This window comes from Patiria miniata, unplaced genomic scaffold (assembly GCF_015706575.1).
Source record: "Patiria miniata isolate m_02_andy unplaced genomic scaffold, ASM1570657v1 HiC_scaffold_22, whole genome shotgun sequence".
NCBI classification, from domain to species: domain Eukaryota; kingdom Metazoa; phylum Echinodermata; class Asteroidea; order Valvatida; family Asterinidae; genus Patiria; species Patiria miniata.
In genome coordinates this window covers 14,680,579-14,701,582 of record NW_024037061.1, presented here as the reverse complement: position 1 = coordinate 14,701,582, position 21,004 = coordinate 14,680,579, and the positions used below count along the sequence as shown (strand labels likewise).

Sequence of the window (21,004 nt, the reverse complement as noted above, 5' to 3'; positions counted from 1 at the left end):
CTTTCTCCGTCAAGCGATGCAGGGGTCGGGCTATGTCGGCGAATCCCTTTACGAAACGCCTATAATATGACGCCAATCCTATGAAACTTTGCACCTCGGTTACAGTTGTTGGAGTCGGCCAGTCGCGTACTACCCGTATCTTCTCTGGATCCGTAGCAACGCCCTCGCTTGATACGACATGCCCTAGGTACAACACCTGCTGCTTGAACAACTCACACTTTTTTGGCTTAAGTTTCAAACCCGCGCCACGAAGGCGTTGAAAGACCACCTCAAGGCGTCTTAGCTCTTCTTCTACAGTCTTGGCAAAGATGATTACGTCATCGAGATACACTAGGAGCATGTCCCATTGGAGGCCCGCCAAAACCCGCTCCATTAACCTCTCAAATGTGGAGGGGGCATTGCAGAGGCCGAATGGCATGACCCGCCAGCAGTACAGACCACCGCGGACCACAAATGCAGATTTCTTCTTGGCCTCATCGTCCAGCTCTACCTGCCAATACCCCGCAGCGAGATCCAAAGTGGAAAACCACTTGGCCCCTGCCAAGGTGTCTAGTGTATCATCGATACGCGGTATTGGGTATGCGTCCTTTATTGTCAATGAGTTCAGGCGGCGATAGTCAATACAGAATCTCTTTGTCCCGTCTTTCTTGTTTACAAGCACGACGTTTGATGCCCATGGACTGTCTGATTGTTCTATCTGTCCACCAGCAAGCAACTTCTGCACTTGACGTGTTATCTCATCTTGTTCTTTTGGCGAATATCTTCTCGGTCTTTGCTTCACAGGCGCTGCATCGCCCGTTTCAATGTGATGCTTGACACAGTCTGTCCTACCAATGTCCTCATCGCCTCTGGAGAACACATCTTGGTTTTTCTGCAATAACTTAGCAATGTCGTTGTGGTATTTTTGGTCCACTCCCTGCTTGCATCTGCTAAATAAATCTGCAAGGTGATCAGGAACGTCTTGTGATCCAGCCGCTAGAGAATGTGCGCCTTGTGTCTCCTCTATCTCGTCCACCTCTACAGGCGTAAGGTAGCCAGCCATAGTCCCTCTACGGACTACGCATTCACGCCTACCCGGGTTAAACACACGGATCGGCAGAACACCCTGTTCTGCAGTCACGACTGTCCGTGCCACAAGCATTCCCCTGTCGGAAATATCATTCCGGTCAGCCGGTTCGATTACTCCAATGCCGTTAACCTGCACCTTTCCAGTTACGTGCCCTTGCAAAATTGCTTCGTGTCCAGCAGGCACCCTTGTAGTCCGTCCAATGACGATTCTTGCACAAAAAGCTGACCCCATTCCATCACTACACTGCACCCGCTCGCCATTGACGGATAGTTCTAGTGTTCTGAAGTTAAGTGTTCCACACGTCGGTAGCAAAAAATCCATGCCCAAGATGCCATCCATTGTCGGACAGGCTCCAAATGTTGCATATACAGCGTGCGTCGTCTTTCCTACCTGCACCTCCATCCAGGCGCTGCCCAGTGTCGCTATAACTGACCCATCAGCATTCTTAATGTGCGTTCCATCTGCTTGAAGGTGGGGTCTTCGTTCGGGTGAGATTTTGTAGTACAATGCGGATGAAAGGAATGTGTCCGTGGCTCCGGTGTCTATCAGCAGTTTCGCATGCTGCCCCCGTATCACTGCAGGAACATACATGCCTCCCTTTGCGCTCGCCTTTGGCAATATTGTGTTTTTGTCTGCGCGCTCGCCTGTTACTGGTCGTGCGTCTTGTTGTTTTGGCCCTCGTCTCCAGGCAGCTTTCCCTCGGGCCTCTGGGTCGGCTGCAGCCCGTTTCCCGACTTCTTCCCCTCTTCCGCAGTGGCTCTGCAATTTCGTGCGAAGTGCCCGTTTCTACCACACCTGTAGCACACTATGTCCGCCATAAATCGCCGTCTATGATAAGTGTTACTGTCTTTGTCTTGTTTCTCCTTCCGTAGTCCGTCCGTAGATGTTGCCTTGGCAAGCTGGTGTGTCACCCAAGCTCTTGTTGCGACTTGCGCCTCTTGTATGGCCTGAGTTGTTCTCCGGTAAATGTCATCGGCAATCCCCTCCAGCCCATGCTGCAGCGTGTCTGTCTCCCCACCGAGAACTCGAGCGTGTTTCTGTCTATGACCACTCCGTTGTTCCTCTATTTTCAAGAAACTCTCCGTCGCCATGGCCGCTCTGATTGCCTCATCGAGCGTATTCGGCCTCGCCCGAAAAATCCCCTCCCGTATGGCTTGGTCCTCAATTGCATCGGAAAAATGGCCTCTCGCTAGGCGGTCTTTCCCCTCATCTGCAATCTCTGGATAGGCTAGTGTAGCCAGCTCCCTTATCGCCTGACCAAGTTCCCTTAAGGTCTCTCTCGGGCCTTGTCGCCTACAACGAAGTTCCATCAGATGATTTTCGGACAACTGCCCCGGACCAAATCTCCTTTCTAGTCTGTCTTTCATGTCTTCATATGTCATTTCTTCACCAGCCGGTCCGTTACTCAGCACCTTTACGGCTGTCCCCTGCAGACTGGCAGCTAAGAAAACTTTCGCCTGTTTGTCATCCCATTGATTAGCAAGTTTGCAAGCCTCAAAGTGGTGCAAAAAATCTCTCCATGAGGTTTTCCCGTTGTATCTATCCGGCACAATATTTGGGCGGCGAATTGTCGTAGTCGTCCGGCTCTCATCTTTCCCCTGATTTCCCTCGTGTCTCCCTTCAAGCTTCAAATCTTTTCTAACTAAAGGCTTCTCTAATTGGTCGGTCGTTCTTTCTGTTAGCTGCAAGGAAGAACTCCTCTCCATCGACGAACCAATGTTCATGATGTCTTCACAGCCTACTCCGTCGACATCAATTACTGCGCCCATCGCTGTAGATGATGAAACTGGTGAATTAACTGGCGCCATCATCACCAATGAAGGTACACGACGACTTGTTCTCGGTTTAGGTGTCGGCCTGCTCCTTGGCACAGGTGTAGGTGATGAACTGCTCCCCGTGTCTCCATAGTTCGCCAGCGTCGAGGCCCTTCCGGTATAATCATCATTATACCCTCCTCTTGAAGGTGGTGATTCAAACTTCATCGTCCCTTCCGGTACTCGTGGCCTCTTGACATCTATTTCACCTAACTGCACCCGTAGTTGGTCTAACTCTGAGTGGAGCTGGGCATACAACTTCTCCAACTGCCGTCTCTCTTCAAGGGACCGTTGGCTAATCTCCAACCCCTCAGCCCGTCGCCTCTCATCCAGCGACGCCGTCAGTGGTCCTTCCGCCCTCTGCTGCTGCTGCTGCTGTTGTTCCATAACTCGCTAGTGTCTAATGTAGGTCCTTAACAGGCGATTGATTTAATTTGTCCTATGCAGGTGAAGTAATATTGTGTGTCCTATACAGGTGAAAATGATTGTGTCCTATGCAGGTGAAGTAAAATGTGTCCTATGCAGGTGAAGTAAACCCAACGCCTATCCCACTTCTGACACCAATTTGTAGCGGACTTTACCAGGCGGCGTCTGCCGCTGACTAAATAATGGGCTTCGGCCTCCACGACGAGCGGTAACCGCAGAGGCCTGAGGGGCGGACTCGTTTGGGGGAAGTCTACCTCCAGGCGCCTAGGTCTGCACACCACGCACACACGCTCACCACACAAGGGTAGACACGTCAACGATTATGCACCACACCAGGCTTATATACTTGAACTGGTTGATTTATTCAAAGTAATACACAGGTTCCTATATAGGCGCTAATTACAGGGTTGATTCGTACACCAATGACGATTATCTCTTGGGGACTTTATAATTAAGAATCACAAACAATCACCACTCGGGTAACTACAATAGACATCGGGACCGATAAGCCTAAGACGCAGCTACTCACCCCGCAACTAGGGTTCACGGGGTACAGCCTAATCCCACCAATCCAACAGCCAGCGAGCAACGGCAGAGCGTACTTGCTTTCGTCCGCACGGAGCAAGAGCAAGCAGCGGAAAGACGCCCGCGACGCACGTGCAGCGCGCTTATATACACTACACGCAGAGCACCAGCGACGCGCACTGCCGCACGGAACGCAGCCTGCGCACCAGCGCTCAGCAGCTACGGAAGCCCAGTGCGCGAAGCAATATTTCGTTACAATATCGTATAAATTAGGCCTAAATCGTAAATGTTGGCATCTCTGGATCGATGTGCACTCACAAGGTCCCCTTCAATGGTGAAAGCATTGTGTATGCTATTGTGAAAAGCTACTGCCCCGTGAAGGATTATCTGAACAATAGATACTTTCACCATTGAGCCTTCATGATAGAATTGATAGCATGTCGGATTGGTCTACAGACACCTCCATTCACATTCCTATAACAGTGGCAAGCGATGAGATGTTGCTCGTTACGTTTTGGTCAATCTTGTATTTTATTTTCCCACCTGTTGAGTTTTCTAAAGTCTGAGAATATGGCATTCCGTCGCCGTTTCATCTTCCCGTGCAGGGAGAGTATGGTGGTCTTCTTGAGTATCTCACTCAGTGCCTTGGAGAAATAGTCCACGCAGTGGCAGGTACTGAAGAAGATCATGTGCTTCTCATCCTATTCAATATCAAGAGACAAAAAAACACAAATTCAAGTCCATCACACATAAATCATAAATTGTCTAATCCCAATTCAAGTCCCAAGCTATTGAAACGTACTCTGAAAAAGATATTCCTTTGGACCAAAGATGTGATATTCGACGACTGATTGACTTGTTAATGGACTGACTTCAACTCCGGAAACAAGGAGTCTGTTTCATTAAACACAACAACTGAAGGACCTTCAAAAGTAGATTTTATCACTTTACTACACATTTTTGTAAGTTTATATCAGTTTTTATGGTATTAATGGTAATAAACAAAACAAACGATCGCAAACAAATAACGAAAAGGATGCACATTTTTCTCTTTGCTTAAATCTTTTAAAAAAAATTCAATTTCATTTTCTCTGATCATGAGCAACGAAAGCATACCTACCCTATGTTTTCGTAGGAATGCTACCAACAAGTTGAATTTCTCGTCACTCTCACATATCTGCAATAGTGGAAAGTCACATGAATAACGAGAAACACAACATGGGGGACAAAAGAACAGTCCATGCAAACAATAGCAAGATTGTTAATTTTATTTTGCATAACTGACAAAATGCATATTATAACTAATTATGTTTTTGAAATGTGGGTTATGCGCATATAATTTTCAAAAGATGAGCTTACCGGTGTATTTTTTAAAAACTTACCAGATAGTAATTTTTCAGTGTTATAGGTGTTCTCTGAACAGCCTGAAGAGGAATGAGACCGAAAAAAATCATGACTAACAGCAATGGACAGAAATTGTCATGCTAAGTTTACATTAAATGTTAACTCTTTCACTATGGCGAACCGCTGACGGCGGCACACAAAAATTGTACATGTCGTACGGCAAGCCGCTGGCAGCGGCTCGGTGACGTCGCTGTGAATAAACAGGGTATCCCATGACGTGTGCCTTATCTACATAATTTATATTGTATAACCTCTGACCCTAGTTTGAGCCGCTGCCAGCGGCTCTCTGTCTCGCCAGGGTCTGTTGCAGGTTATTGTGAGCAGTTTGTTTACAGAGAGACATTTAAAGATGGCGGCGTCCACATCGACACACGGCGGAATTTCAAGCGATTTATTACATCCAAACGTGAGTAAATCGGGAAATTAAATTCCGTAGTGAAAGAGTTAAAGAGTAACCATTCATTTCTCAAAATGCATCGGTACAGGAGCAAGATTTTTAATCACTTATTTTTTTTAAATCATCTGTTATTTCTTGAACTTGTTCATTGGAGGGGTGACCACTGCCTCAATCCTTCAAAATCAATTAGCAATTACCAGGGGTGTGAGTGACCACTGATAAAAATAGCTGAAAACAGCTGAAAAAGGTGTAAAATAGCTGAACTTTGGAAATCTCCTATACTTTTGTACACAGCCAGTGAGGGTAAAAAGCTGAATTCCAAAACAAAAACAGCTGAAATCAGCTTTAAAGCTGAGATTTCACACCCCTGAATTACTATTCATACCTTGAGGCAGTGCCGATGATATCCAGAAGCAGTGCGGATGATTTCAAGTATAATCCAGGCCTAAATGTATGCACGGCAAAGCATAAACAACACAAGGTATACAGCCTGAAACCTTGACACGCTATTTGCTTCCTTCAAAATTAACTGACACATTTGTAATACATCCTCAATCCTTTAAAATCCTCCACTTGTGCAAAGAGGATTTTGGAGGACTTTGGAGGAGTTTGGAAGGTTAGGGTTAAAGAAAGCCTTAACCCTAACCGAACCCAACCCATCAAAGTTCAACAGCAGGTTTTGTTTAAATCTGTTGGGATAGGTACAGTACCCCTAAACTGATGGTCTTTTACACTGGGGATGCATACCTCCAGAAACTAAGTCCAACAGCGTGTGTGTACAATTTCCCATGTGGGTGTTGGAATTTGCCTGAATGGGTATGGTTCCTAATCAATTATGCTGGGGAGTTGGGGTTAAGTGAGAAACTTGTCTGACTCACATTAGCCGACGTCTTCTTTTCCTTGACCGTGATACGGACTGGATTTCTCAATCCAGCACGGATCAACGCCTCCACTTCGTCAGTCTGTGTCGCTGAGAAGAGACCCGTCCTGCGCTGCTTGGGCAAGTAGCTCAGGATCATATTGATGCTGAAATACACAATTATTTAATTGTGAAAAATGTGGTTATTATTTCATTTACATTCGCTTTTCTAGCACTCATTGCTAACATATTTGCTCTCTGCTATCTTCTACCAGTGTGTATCACTATAACGCTCATTTTCTAGTGCTGAGGTATTTTGAAAGGAATTTTAATTTTTTTGCTGTCAGAGAATAAAATGAGAAGGATCACATTTTGGCAAAAACACTGTAGACAACCCTGATATATTGAAATTAAACATGTAATTTTAACAATTTTAATTTTCAGGGCATGGACACTGCGGACAGAGGGGGCCAAATTTTTGAAAATAAAAACCAGTGTGTACCTAGTTTTGAAGCCCATGTCTAGTAGTCTATCAGCCTCGTCCAGCACCAGAACCTCTAGGGATCTGACCATGGATGGAAGATTCAGACCAAAATCCTTACGTTGGAAGAGATCCTCCAAGCGACCGGGGGTAGCAACGAGAATGTTGGCTCTAGGTGGTGGAAAGTAAAGTAACACAGTCATGACAATCACAAGAATGAATATTGCAGCTAGGTATAATCAAGACCATCAAGTCAAATCACATGAATTACAAGTCACACCACAAGCCCATCACAAGTCAAATCATAAGCCCATCACAAGTCAAATCATAAGCCCATCACAAGTCAAATCATAAGCCCATCACAAGTCAAATCACAATCTATTGCAAGTCAAACCATAAGCCCATCACAAGTCAACTCAATCGTCCATCACAAGTCAAATCACAAACCCATCACAAGTCAAATCACAAGCCCATCACAAGTCAAATCATAAGCCCATCACAAGTCAAATCAGAAGTCTGTCACAAGTCAGATCACAAGTCCGTCACAAGTCAAATCACAAGTCCATCACAAGTCAAATCACAAGTCAGTCACAAGTCAAATCACAAGTCCGTCACAAGTCAAATCACAAGTCTGTCGCGTACGAGTTAAATCACAACTCAAATCACAGGCCCATCACAAGTCAAATCTCAAGCCCATCGCAAGTCAAATCATAAACCCATCACAAGTCTAATCATAAGCCCATCACAAGTCCAATCAGAAGTCTATCGCAAGTCAAATCACAGGCCCATCACAAGTCAAATCACAAATGTATCAATCACAGGTAATGTCACAAATGACAAGTGAGTGAACTAAAAAAAATGTCTTTGTCACTGTCCCTTTTAAATAGCCTTGACTTGACTTAAAAGACCAAAATCATAACGACATCATGCTTTGCGTTTACATGTGAGCTTCCTTTCTTTAAATTCCTATGGGAGCCAGGTGGGACGAGAGCCACCGAGCTCCCATACAAAGGCGCACATATAAACAAAGCACGACGTCATTGCGTGTCAGGTCTGCTGAGAGTAAATGACTAGTGATTGACTTGTGATGACCTGTGCGAACTTGAATACAACTGTGACTGGCACTACCAGCCACTTTGAAGAGAACCACAAAAATATCCTAGGACCGAAATGATAAAACACAAGAGTACCAGCATGACCAGTGCCTTAAAACTGACCACATTTTGAGCAGGGATGAATTTACTTGCGTCACCATGGGCAACCAGCTTGGTTAATGTTGTCGAGCTGAACAACAAATACATCCAAAATTTATCAAGTCCTGAGGTCGCAGGTTCAAACCCCGCTCCAGTCAATTTCTTTGTTCAACTTTAGAATTATTATAATGCACCTAGTCAATTTCCCTTTGTGGTTTGTTCGAAAATTTGCAATAAAAAAACCATATACTCTCAAAAAAATAAAGAGATCGACAAAATGGGGTACAGCCAACATAGGTCTGGACAGCTCAGTTGGTAGAGCACTGGAACGGCAATCAGGAGGTCACGGGTTCAAACTCTGTTCCAGTCAATTTCTAGGTTAAACTTCACAACTGCAGTCACAGACTGATGAAAAATGTTTGAGAAATGGCCCCAGTTCAAACAAACAGCTATCTCACCCTTTTTCTTGTATTTGTTTGATGTCGTTGGTCAGGTTGCTTCCACCGATCACTAACTGCTGGGTAAACGGCAGCAAGGCCGTAAAGTCTGACAAGACTTCATCTATCTGCAAGGCCAGCTCCCTGGTAGGGGTTAAAATAATGGCACCAACCTGGACAAAAATTGCAAAGTGAAGTCATTAAATCCTTTATAAAGTTGAAGAACCATTCTAAATCTAAATCTTATAGAAGTCTTTCCAGTCACCTCTTTTTTCTTGAGCGGCGTTTCTTGTCTCAGCAGAATTTCCAAGATGGGAATGACGAAAGCCAACGTCTTGCCACTTCCAGTCACCTGAAAGGAATGTTTTGGATGTAATTTTTTCCAGGATGAACACTGAAATTCAGTTCCCATTCATCAATAAAATGCTAAAAGTACAACAAAATGTGTGCACAAAAAGTGAAAAATCATTTTAAACCAGTTCACGCCGGGATTATTTTGATATGACCGGACCGAGGCACGGGATTATTTTTCACTCGACTTCAATGCTAGGCGGGTTGAAGCCATCACCCTCGGGCAGGACACTCATATTTCTGGCCTCAGTCGTTGTCTACGGGTCGCTGACAGATATCTTCCGGCCTCGCTCGTTACGTGTTTTAGGGCTGTGCCGAATATTCGGATATTCGGTTATTCGATCGATAAACGAATATTCGAATATTTATTTTCGAATAAGAATATTCGGTGGTGATATGCAATGAAATAAAAAGGTGGAAAAAACTTTTTTTTTAACAACAAAAGTGTATTCTCAAAGTTAAGTTTCAAGTTGCTGCCAAAAACCCCATAAAAGTAGCTTGTATATATGCCAAGCAATAATGCCATACATATATTACTTCTGCTTTGGGAGTGCTTGCAGTAAAGCCAACCCATTTTTTTAACGCCGGACTGCAACACCAATCGCTGATGCTTCCGACAAGATAAACAAGATTTTGTCTTCACAAAACACTTCCTGACACCTTTTCATATCAAACTTCTAGCATGAGTTGTAACGTTTCCGTTGTCCGTATTTTTGTTTGTTGTTGTCCTACTTACAATCCCTACTTTCAAAAGAAAACCGCCGCTGTTTTTCCCCGATGCGATCCTGGCAAGTTTCTCCGCGCGTTGGTGTTACATGTACATGTGTGCAGCATAGGAAAATGCAGCGTGGCATTGGAGAGGAGCACGTGCTAATTTGCCCACGTGCGCAGTGGGAGGGGCTTACTGGATCGGCTATTGACATCGCGAAAATGGCATGCCAACATCGATGTAGGAGACCTCTGCAATCTCATGCAAAGAACTTGATTTCTTTTTTTCTGTGTGGGCCTTTGTATTTTCCGTTTTCATGTACTTATTTTGAGGACGTACTGCTCGCACAGGGTCGCACAAGAAGCGGTACATTACACTGATACAGCGAAGCCAATTCCCCCCAAAGTTTTCCATCGCCTGTTCAATCGTGTCGAATGCACGTGGTTATAGGGAATCGCCATGCACGCAGTATGCTGCTCACAGCACATGGCGGTGTTGTAGAAAATTTGTCATGAACCCCAACATTACATTAAAACGTTTTGAAAACCTTGGTTCATTTACATTACGGACTCTGGGATTTTTCTAAAAGAATTTCTTGTTTACTTTTAGGGGTAAATTTATTATGGCTGTTAGATGTTCGCCTCAATGCCTCCGTAATTATATACAGTTCTCTCAACTGATCAGAGCACCCTTTTATCGAACACATTTTCGTTCGCTGTCCGTCAGCTTTGTTCGCTGGGTTAGTCTGCTAATTGCACCCAATATTTGCACAAATAAAACATACATAAACACTTCAAAAAGTAGTTCAGCAATTATACACTCAGTAATAATAGCGGGAAACTCTGGCTTATGTCCTCCAAGTCGAGCAAAACGCACGAAAAAGGGCAGACAACAGAGAGGATTTCAAACTCAAAAGAGCTCTCATTTATTTCGCCAGACAGACTTTGCGGTCAACTCACCGCACCGTACCCCTGATTCCCAGCATAGAAAACCACAGCTAGACAAAACGTATCAAAATGTTGCAAGTTGGAATATCCAAACCTTTTAGTGGCCTATTTGTTAGAAAGTTATCTCCAGAGCACGCACTTAGCCAGACAAAAGAACCGGGTCAGCGCACCTGTGCCCTAATTAGCCCGCCAACAATGCGCCCGCCGGAGCTCGGCTGGCGATTTTTTTTTTTTTTTTGGCTGAAATGTCACCCTTCATGTTTTGGGTACACAGCTTATAATACATCCCCTGTGGGCAAACAAGGAAATACTGCTTTGCACGTGTCAAGCTGGGGCGTGTGTATGCCGCGCCCACGCCCATTATTTGCATAAACTTAAATATGCATTTACAATTCAAAGACCCATATTTCATTGAATAAAGACATTAAATATCATAGGTTTTTTTCTTGGAGTTTTTGGTTGTTGAGAATAAGTTTATTTAAAATGATATAAAATCATTTCCTCAATTCTTGGTGACAAAAGTGCGAGTTATTATTATAAAAGTGATTTTTTTCCCCTCAATACTGTGACTAGGAAGTACACCATTTTGTAGACTTCAAGAAGCTTCCAGTAATAGATATGCTCGGTTCCTGTTTGCGAGTTAAGGGTCGGAGAGTCACAATAGCTGACGCCACCCGCTGTGTTTGGGGTTCACGGCTTAATACATTGTACGTCCCCCATGCAAACAAGGAATCCTTCACTCTAGCTTCTCTGGTTATTGTTAATCTTTAAATTACTGACGACTGAAGAACAACTGATTGTTGTCAAATACCTGACTTACATGTGAAGAAATCATGCATGGCATGCTGACGTGCGCACGTACGTTGACTACATGTACATGTATGGCATATTTTTGCTTTTGAGGGAATTTGGAATGGCCAAATAACCGAATATTCGATCGATTTGAAGGTCGAATATTCGAATATTCAATTATTCGAATTGACTCAGCCCTAACGTGTTTACCAATCATCCGTTCCGAATACCGCAAAACCTTTGCGTGTATTCATGTCATCCGACGCGAGCTGGTTTACAAATATCAGAAGAATAAATAGCAAAGGTACTGGAGGAAGAAAAGATGTACGTGCAAATATGTACAATATTCCAGTCAACATCTCTGAATCAACTGAAAGGTTTCGCTCACCGCCTCAGCTGCCACATCCTTGTTGTTCATGAAGAGAGGGATCGCTGCTGCCTGAAAATCAAATCATGTGAACAAACGGTAAATAACAACAACAAAAGAAATGGTAAACAGAGTAGTTCTGACCTTGCATTATTGCCTGCCATTCAGTATTGGTCAAAAGTGCATGCATGCGGGTGCATGACAGGCAACAGCCATGGGCAAGTTTGTGCAACAACTATTGTCGACCATTGGTTAACCATAGTTTAACTAAAGTTAGCCCGAAACTCTGTATCGACCGGGCTGGTTGCAATAGCCGCGCGCATTCATAACGTACAGCGGGGAGCCAGGATCCAGAAGTTTTGCAATGACATTTTGACCAGCGTTTGACTAGAGACGTTCGCACGTTGCTAGTGCGCAGGCGTAAGGTACGTCACAAATCAACCACTACTAGTCGACTAATGGTCCTTGCCCGAACTTGGCCCACACTGATACACTTTGTCAAAATTTGACGCAAGGTAGACGACATCGAGTGATGAACATGACTAGGCCTACACAAACATGACAAACACAATGACAATCATGACAATCATGACAATCCCCCACAAACGAAAATCAAGCCTACCCTAACCACAATTAATTCTTTCCGCTAATTCCATCGATAACATGAGTAAGTAGTAAGTTACCTGCACAGGTGTCATGCGATCAAAGCCCATTTTCTCCAGCGATTTGTGGGTTGATTTGCTGAGAGAAACGGGAAGCGTTTCCCACTTGTCCTCCATCTTGACTACACGTGCAATCTGTTTTGGTTACAGCGCCCTCTTCTGACACGGGGTTTCCAAACATCGGCTTCGTTCTGTTCCTTGCTCTAGCTCTATGGTTCTGGCATTCACTTCATTTTTGCCTCCGGGGTTCAAAAATAAATTCAGAGCCTCACCTAATGCCCATAACTCTAAAATCTTGGCTAATAGTTATGAAGACTTGATGTTCATTAGCAGGAAAATAAACCGTAGACTCGGCATTTGTGTACAACGTTGTTTGGGGGGGGGGGGGGGGGGGGGGGGGCGCAATTATGATTTTGGGGCTTGAACCCTACCGCAACTATAAATCCGGGGATTGGGTTGAACTCCATCCACTGATTCCAGGTGAGGGGTGGGGGCACAACTTTTTGGTTTAATTTGGGCAGTTATTTTGGGTATCTTCAGTGGTGAATTGAAACAATTTGTCATCTTTTAACAAGGAGTGCCATTTGGGTTTTCCTGCTTTTCTGTACACATGTGCAGCCCCCACAAACCAACTACCCATTCCGAGTGCTTTGTGAAATCCAGGCATTTCAAATTCCTGATTAAAATATCCCCCCCCCCAAATAAAAAAAATTCAAAAAAACATCATCAATTCACACCACCTCTCCCCCCCCCCCCCCCCCCCCTTGTGCACCGTTTTTAAAAAAAACTTCCATACAAATTCTATGTACTGATTTTCAAAACGATCCTCCATTTCCACATTGTAACCCTAACCTCCTCAACTCCATCCCCCCATTTTTGTGGTTTTGGTCTTGCGGGCTAGGTCTGGTTTGAATATTGATGGATTATGTAGGATTTGGGCCTAGCTGGAGGCCTGAAGCATGCAGTGCTAGGGGTATCCGATAGATTTTGCGTTGCATCCTGCACTGCTGTTCTATAAGCCATGTGTACCTAGTCCATGAATATCCACCAGTACTTCAGTGGTGGATTCCATATGTACTGGAAGCAGTGCAAGATTTGGCGGACGAGGCCCAGGGCCAATTTCATAGAGCTGCTGAAGCACAAAATTTGCTTAAAATGTCTTGCTTAATAAAATCAGGTTACCGGCCAAAACTCCATGCGATTGTTATGCTCAGTAAACAACAGCTAAATACCAGTCACAAGCAATGTACATCAAAATGGAGTTTTGGCCGGTAACCTAGTTTTACTAAGCAATGTTTTTTCGTACTTAAGCAAATTTTCTGCTTAAGCAGCTCTATGAATTTGGGCCCAGTACTCCAAGACATTAGGGAGGTAGGGTTAACCCTAACAGAACTCAACCCATCAAACCACAACGGCATGTTTTGTTGAAATCTGCCAGGATGGGTACAGTACCCCTAAACTGACAGTCTTTTACATTGGGTTGGTACACCCCCAGAATCAAAGTCAGAAATATGTGTGTGCAGTTTTCCATATGGCGTTGGAATTTGCCCAGATGGGTATAGTTCCTAGTAAATCATGCTAGGGAGTTGGGGTTAATATATTTGATTCATTCATACACACCCTGGGTAAGTTACATGTCAACTGGATCCTATGGTTGATTATAAACAGAAACATTGAAGAAAAAAAAAACACATCACACATCAACATTTGTTTTACTTAAAAATCAACAGATGATTTTTGTTGTTTTATTTTTGTCCTGTTTTTTTTGCCACACTTGCTAGAAATGCACGGAAAAGCTGCACAACCTAGATTGGAATTTATGAAGAAAAGGTGTTCTTTTTCAGTTTTTTCCTCTTAAAGGGGGATCATTTTGACCCCAAAAATGCTCATCTCTGATAAAATTGTTGTAGAACAACATGATAAAGCTTTTAAAAACTAAAAATAATACCCCATGGTGTTGAGAAAGGTTTTCTATGACCAGTTGCTAGTTTTCACCAAAAAGAAAAAAAATCAAAATTGAAAGGGATGGCATCCCATTTCAAGTCATCTTTTGCGTTGATGAAATGAACAGGCCATAAGCAACGACAGGGGTTTTGTTTTGAACTTCCACGGCAGCGTGATGTAGCAGTGATAGTGGGTTTTTTTCAGGAGTGCGGGCCCGTCTTTAGTCAAAGAGACCGAAGCCCATATCGTCGTCAGATTCCTCCTCCGACTCTTCTTTCTTCTTCTCTTCCTCCTCGGCTGCTGCTCCTGCTGCCTCCCCGCCTCCGCCACCTCCAGCTGCTGCTGCCACGCCTCCTGTGGGTACAGAGGCCAACAAGGATTGGCCTGTGGAATGGAGACAAAATACAAAGAGGAAGTGAACAAACGCAGCACTTTAAAACTACCGTTCAGCACCCAAACTGGTTCAAAAACATGAAACATTGGAATTATAAGCTTCTTAATCTTATTTTGTATTGGGATTTTGGGAAGATGTGCATTGAGTTGTTAGCCTAAAGCCCAGTGCGCACTTTTCTGATTTCACCGGTTTACCGGATCATTGGGCCATCGTACAGAGGTGTTCACTGAAAATCTGGACAGATCTGACTGTATACCAGGCTATCGGATGAAATCAAACATGGACCCGATGTCAATTTAAAGGTGTGCGGGCAACAATTCCATTTCACCAGACGCGATGAAACCAATCAGATTGGTTTGCCAATCACTATCAGATTCACGAAGGAAGTCACATGATTCAAAAGTTGACGGCTGCCATTTTGTCAACATGTGACTGGTCATCATAAGACCGATTATGGATTGGAATCGGGCATGTGTGCGGGTAACGTGATGGGTACCAGTGAACCAGTAAAATCGGGAAGGTGTGCTCAGGAGCAGTAAGCCTGCACATTATTCAAACTCTTAGACTATCGTCTAATGACAGACAAATATTTGTGTTCTCAGTCAAAATAACAATATAATCACTGCTTTTCAGCCGAAAGATGGTGTTGTTTTGATCATCACAGAACACAACTCATATTTATGCTTTCCAATTCAGTTCCTGAATGTGTAATTAAATTTTGTTTTGTTCACAACTCACAAAGATCCTAATTCCACAAGGGCGGTTCAGAAGATTTTGGAGGATTGAAAAAAAAGTTCAAGGAAACATTCCGAGAATGATTGGTTCAATAAAGTTTTGAGATTTTCAATGCACAGCAATGAGAGTCCCGAATGTTAAAACTAGTGTAAAAAAAATGTTGGCAATTCTGAGGTACATCACTAGTTCTACGAATCATGAAAACAAAACAAAACAAAACAACTGAGTTTCAAGAACTCTTGGAGACAAACACCAATGCATGAAACATCCAAAATGCAATCAGAGATGGCACGCATGAGCTTTGCTGGTACCTTCGGCAACGACTTCGTCAATGTTCTTGCCAGACAGCTGTTCGATGACCTTGTTCAGCTGCTCGTCCTCGACTCCAACAGCCACTGTCTCAAGGATCTTCTTGATGTCTTTGGCAGAGGGGGATGCATTGCCGCCCAAGACGGCCAGCAGGTAAGCGGCCACGTAACGCATTCTGATAAAATACATTAAAAAAGACATGGGTAAAGTAAAGCACAAGTTAACCCTGCCTCTCTGGCTGGCAATTTTAGCTACCCCATCACGGCAGTCAAAATCTACCAAGGGACATTTTTTAACCCCAACTCCCTACGGCTTTTTGCTAGGATGTAGCCTCAATCCTGCAAAATCCTCCAATTGGCCTCATGGCAAAAAAGCATATAGTCCTCAATCCTGCAAATTCCTGCATTATTTCTTGAATATGGTCCGTGGAGGGGTGACCACTGCCTGAATCCTGCAAAATCCTGCAGCAGTGACTGTCAGTATGTGGAGGCTTGGCCAGTGACATCCTGGAGCAGTGCGGAGGATTTCAAGCATAATCCAGGCCTATATCTATGCATGGCTGAGCAAACACAACACAAGGTCCGGCCCAAGACCTTGACAAAGTGCATCCTACGAAATCAGTAACGCACTTTTGCCATGTAACCTCAATCCTCCAAATTCCTCCACTTTGGCAGAGAGGATTTTGAAGGATTCAGGGCAGTTAGGGTTAAAAGTTAAGAATTCCATTGTGAATTCGATAAAAATGTAGCCATGCTTTAAATGGAGGACAGCTTTTCTTGCCAGTTACCTCCTATGTCTATCGATGGAATTTGACTAGTCGCAGTGTTTGCCTAATATTTTCACGAATGCTCCTCTCTTCATTTTTACTGCAAAAAAAGTGCAAGGCAAGTCTGGATTTTATTTCTCACAGTAAAAAGGCAATTTTTCAAGTACCCCCAAGGAATACACAAAATGTAACAATTTTAATTTTGTTTTTTTGTCTGAACTTGCATGAGGCTTGTGTTCTCAGGCCAATGTGTCCAATCGTCACAGCTTTTTCAGCCGAAAGATGGTGTTGGGTATTTGAGATCATCATAGAACACAAAACACTCAAGATGGAAAAACACACAGCAAATAATGAACACCTTTACGGATTGTGTCATACATGCCGAAAGATGTGTAAAGTTAGTCACGACAATACCAAAACATGTTTATTGTTTACTGTCAAGGTAAAATATTATATAATAGTTAATGACGGAATAATTACTCAAAAGGCAACCTTCCTATGTGTTCAGATATCTGTCAATGATTTATTGGGTTACCCAGGTGGATTACAATAAACTTGACCGTTTGCCGTTTGTCAACTTGACCGTTTGCCAACTGGTCAGTTGTTGCAACTTGACCACTGTGATTGTGAACTTAACTGGAGAGTCAAGTCATTTTGCCCCAAATAAATATAAGGCCTTATTCCATTTCAACTGAAATGAAACAAATGGGCATGATAGGGAAAAACACCCGGAAATAGGTAAATTGGGTTGAAACGGGCATAAAGGGCCAAGGCCTACAGCTTGAACTCGGCACAATTACTATTGTCTATCCACCTAGTATCCGGATACACGAATAGGATGTATCATTATCAAGGTTGATTGCCCACATACACAATGAATGTACACCCTCACAATAACGTCCCGACTCAATCATCTCTCTGTAGATTATCCACATATCCCTGTATCCACTTCGTGGGACCTGCATTGGTTTTTGGACTTGGACTTTTTTACGACGATCCTCCCCATTCAATTTACAGGAAAAATTTTTGCAACCTGACGCCACTTCTGTGATTTTGTACAAAGTTTATGGAGAGTCCGGAAAATTGTCTAAGAGTAAGACCAGTAGTCTAAGTTAAAAAGTATGCCTATTTCCTAACAAAATTGGAAATGTTTCTCAGTCCCAGATTCATGTCTCAAGTCGGTACAACTATAGAATGCAGGGCCACTTCACTCTACATCCGCGCCTCTGTACGGCTGCGTGGAGGCATGGAGCCGCAGTCGACCTACCTCCGAGAATTGCGCCCTCTATCGGCGCGCGTCTCTGCGAATCCCCGACTCCAGTGCCCCGCGTCTCCGCGACTCCAGTGCCCCGTCGCCCTCCTCCCTTCCTTTGCGAGGAAATTAAAAATGGATATGGATGCTTCTTCTCAAAAAAATACCGCCGAGAATTGCGCCCTCTATCGGCGCGCGTCTCCGCGACTCCATGCCCCGACACATTTACAAGCGCGACCTCCCTTCCGATCCTTGATGAGAAGACAAGTGCATTCGCTGTACATAGCACTTTTTGCAGGTTTGCATATTATTATATTGTAGCCTAGTATTACTCCTATCCTCACATCGCCAGCCTCGTCTCGATCCACGCCTCCAAGCAGAAACAGGTAATCCTTACTTTTAGGACCCCGTTCCTATATAGGAAGGGAAAGACTCACCAAAACAGTTGACTAAATGACACTCAAAATTGACATTCTGATACTTCTTGGCACATCTGAACAATTGGCAATGACACCTTCTTGAATATCAGCAGGTTTAATTTTGTGGAAAGAGGGCAGGGCTTTGATATATGAGGGAAATTCAGGGGTAAAAGACGACGATGACAACCAGAAAACAGACTCAAAAACCAAGATGGCAAATGTGAAAGCTCCATGCGATGAAAGCTCGATGCTGATTGGCTGATAAAAAATAAACATCTTATTTATTTTTAGTCTGGTTCTCAGACCAAAATATTCAGGAATAGTCAGAATCTTTTGGTCTGAGAACCAGACTAATACATTTATTTTTAGTCTGGTTCCCAGACCAAAAGATTCAGGAGTAGTCAGAATCTTTTGGTCTGGGAACCAGACTAATTAATTTTGTTAGCAGCCAATCAGCATCGGGCTTTCATTATGTAGGGCTTTCACGCGTGTGAGAACTACAACATGCACGTCTGACTGCAAAAAAAGGTAGGAAAGTCACATTTTCTTCGAAAGTGCTTTCAAAACTACAACTAACATGAGTTTATATGAAGAAAAAAGACTGCTTCAGCCTGCAAAAGTCACTTTGGTACTGGACAGTCATCTGCAAAAGTCAGTTTTGAACAGAACTTGTAAAAAATAGAGGTGTCCTAAAAGTAAGGATTACCCAGAAACAAAACCCTTGCCTTGGCCTTGCTCCGGCGTGGTCCTGCATTCTATAGTTGCTCCCTCAAGTCTTAATCATCATTTTTGCAATGAATTGAATGACCTTCATTGAGATGATGTATGAAAAAAAAAGTGGCGTCAGGTTGCAACATTTTTTCCATGGATAAATTTTATTCAGTTCACTGTGGCGCAAAACACGTGCGGTTCCCTTTCCAACATTTAATTGCCGCGCACAAAACACTCGTGTTATTTCACACACGCGTTAGCGCACCAGCCTAATTTTCTACACGACCGTGTTCAGGGTTTTTCAATTGCTGTTCCCACCACAAAATAATGATTTGAACAATTTGATCAAAGAAAAACGGCATTTTAAAAGAGTATATCATAATGACAAGTGATTACAGATAATATTACTTGAATAACAAAAGCAATAACTCGTTTCGAACATACTTACTTTAAGTCTTTTTTAGACACGAAACGAAGTGCTCGCTTTCCTCAAAATGTGTAACTTCTCGAAAGGCAGAGGTCACGGTGACGGGTCACCACCGGGTTTCCGGATGTATTTTCAGGGGCTTAAAGGAGCACACGCACACCAATCTTTTTAGCTAAATTCAGGTTTTATGATTCGGGAGGAAGAACATTTTCCAACCTTTATCGTCTGCAACAGGTTTTGGAACCGTGAGTGGATTGGGGGTGGGGGTGAGGGGGTGGGGGGGGGGGGGGGGGGGGGGGGGGGGGGTGGGGGTGGCGACGAGGTACAGTGTTTTGTATGATTGTATGGGGGCGAGGAAAGCTGTCTTCAAGTCCCCCCCCCCCCCCCCCCCCACCCCCACCCCACCATGGCCCCATGTATGGACAAATCGAACCAAAATAAAATATGCTCTGCTTGTGGTCTTTGTCGGGTTGAAAATTATTTCTTTTCTTTTTTCCTTAAAACTCGTAACAGGCCATGCGGTCAAACTCTAAGAAAGTGCTATTTTCTAGGTCTTTTAAAATAAGAACAAGTAGGGGGACGCAGCTGAAGCTGCTCGAATCGACAGTTTGGGAAAAGATCTGAATGTCATTATTTCAGACTCTGTCGGTTTGATGGACGAGCGCCCTCTTGTGTCGTTTCATGATCATTTCCTGTAAAGGAACACTGCGAGCACAAGTTATCCGTATTTCTGTGAAAATGTTATGAAATTTGGGCCCTAAAATTGCTCTGAGACGGGTAGTTAGCAGTGAATCATAAATACATTATCTCCAAATGCTGCAAATTATGCATGGGTCAGGTCGTGCATGTTCGGAACCAGCCTACAGTAAAATGGCAATTGCAAAATAAACCGTTAATAAAATGCTGCGCACGTGCAGAGCTAGAGGTGATCCAATCAATGGCTCAAATGGGAGCTAGCTACCTGTCCCCATATTTTAGGGTGGGGGTGTACAGTATATATCGTGGTTATATCTATTGTGTCCTCCGTAACGCAGGCGCGAGAACCTTGAAACCGGAATCGCCTAGTCCCCAGTTCCCGAAACTAACACTTAAATCTCAGACAGCCAAAAAGAGAAATAAGGGAAAATGTAAGACAACTCTACAGCACTGCAAACAAACATGACCGTGTACAAAACTGCTAAATGAAAGGCATGAGACACTTCACAATCCCACTTATAAAAATCAGTTGCATTTTATTTCTCAAAAGTCGGCGCATTTGACGGACACTATGATTATTTACACACATTTTGTGAATCATCGTTTATAATAGAAATTCCATTTAACTGAAAAATACATTGATCATGGCATTGAACCATCAGGTCTGATTTTCTTCATTATAAATGTCAGACCATCATGACTTTGTATGTCATTCTATGCCATGGATAACTTAAAAATAACACACTGCATTCCACCTTAGAAACATCTAAAACACAGAATTCTAGGTACTACAAACCATTACAATGACAAGGGCGGATCGAGAACAAATTTTTGGGGGGGAGGTTCAAAAAAATATTGGTCCCACAAAATGTGGGTCCAAAAATTACATCGAGGGGTTCGGGGCCCGCTTAAGGGCCC

The 21,004-nt window shown here is 43.6% G+C and overlaps 2 protein-coding genes across 2 annotated transcripts in view; both read right to left on the bottom strand.

Moving 5' to 3' along the window:
- LOC119730255 (ATP-dependent RNA helicase DDX55-like) overlaps window positions 1-12,588 on the bottom strand; it is a 46,195-nt gene extending 33,607 nt beyond the window's left edge. Inside the window, exons 1-9 of the mRNA XM_038203062.1 lie at window positions 12,455-12,588; window positions 11,793-11,843; window positions 8,871-8,957; window positions 8,627-8,778; window positions 6,997-7,146; window positions 6,514-6,661; window positions 5,217-5,258; window positions 4,955-5,011; window positions 4,378-4,535 (exon numbers count right to left, since the gene is read on the bottom strand). Of these exons, the coding sequence (XP_038058990.1) occupies window positions 4,378-4,535; window positions 4,955-5,011; window positions 5,217-5,258; window positions 6,514-6,661; window positions 6,997-7,146; window positions 8,627-8,778; window positions 8,871-8,957; window positions 11,793-11,843; window positions 12,455-12,550 (941 nt within the window). The 5' untranslated portion in view covers window positions 12,551-12,588. The remainder of the gene's footprint in view (window positions 1-4,377; window positions 4,536-4,954; window positions 5,012-5,216; window positions 5,259-6,513; window positions 6,662-6,996; window positions 7,147-8,626; window positions 8,779-8,870; window positions 8,958-11,792; window positions 11,844-12,454) is intronic.
- A 1,551-nt stretch (window positions 12,589-14,139) lies between these two features.
- Window positions 14,140-19,531, bottom strand: LOC119730907 (60S acidic ribosomal protein P2-like). Its single transcript, XM_038203972.1, has 3 exons — window positions 19,412-19,531; window positions 15,818-15,990; window positions 14,140-14,761 (listed from the first exon to the last, which is right to left on the bottom strand). Exons 2-3 carry the CDS (start codon window positions 15,987-15,989, stop codon window positions 14,598-14,600), a joined length of 336 nt encoding a protein of 111 aa, XP_038059900.1. The 5' UTR covers window position 15,990; window positions 19,412-19,531; the 3' UTR covers window positions 14,140-14,597.
- Between the last annotated feature and the right edge of the window lie 1,473 nt (window positions 19,532-21,004).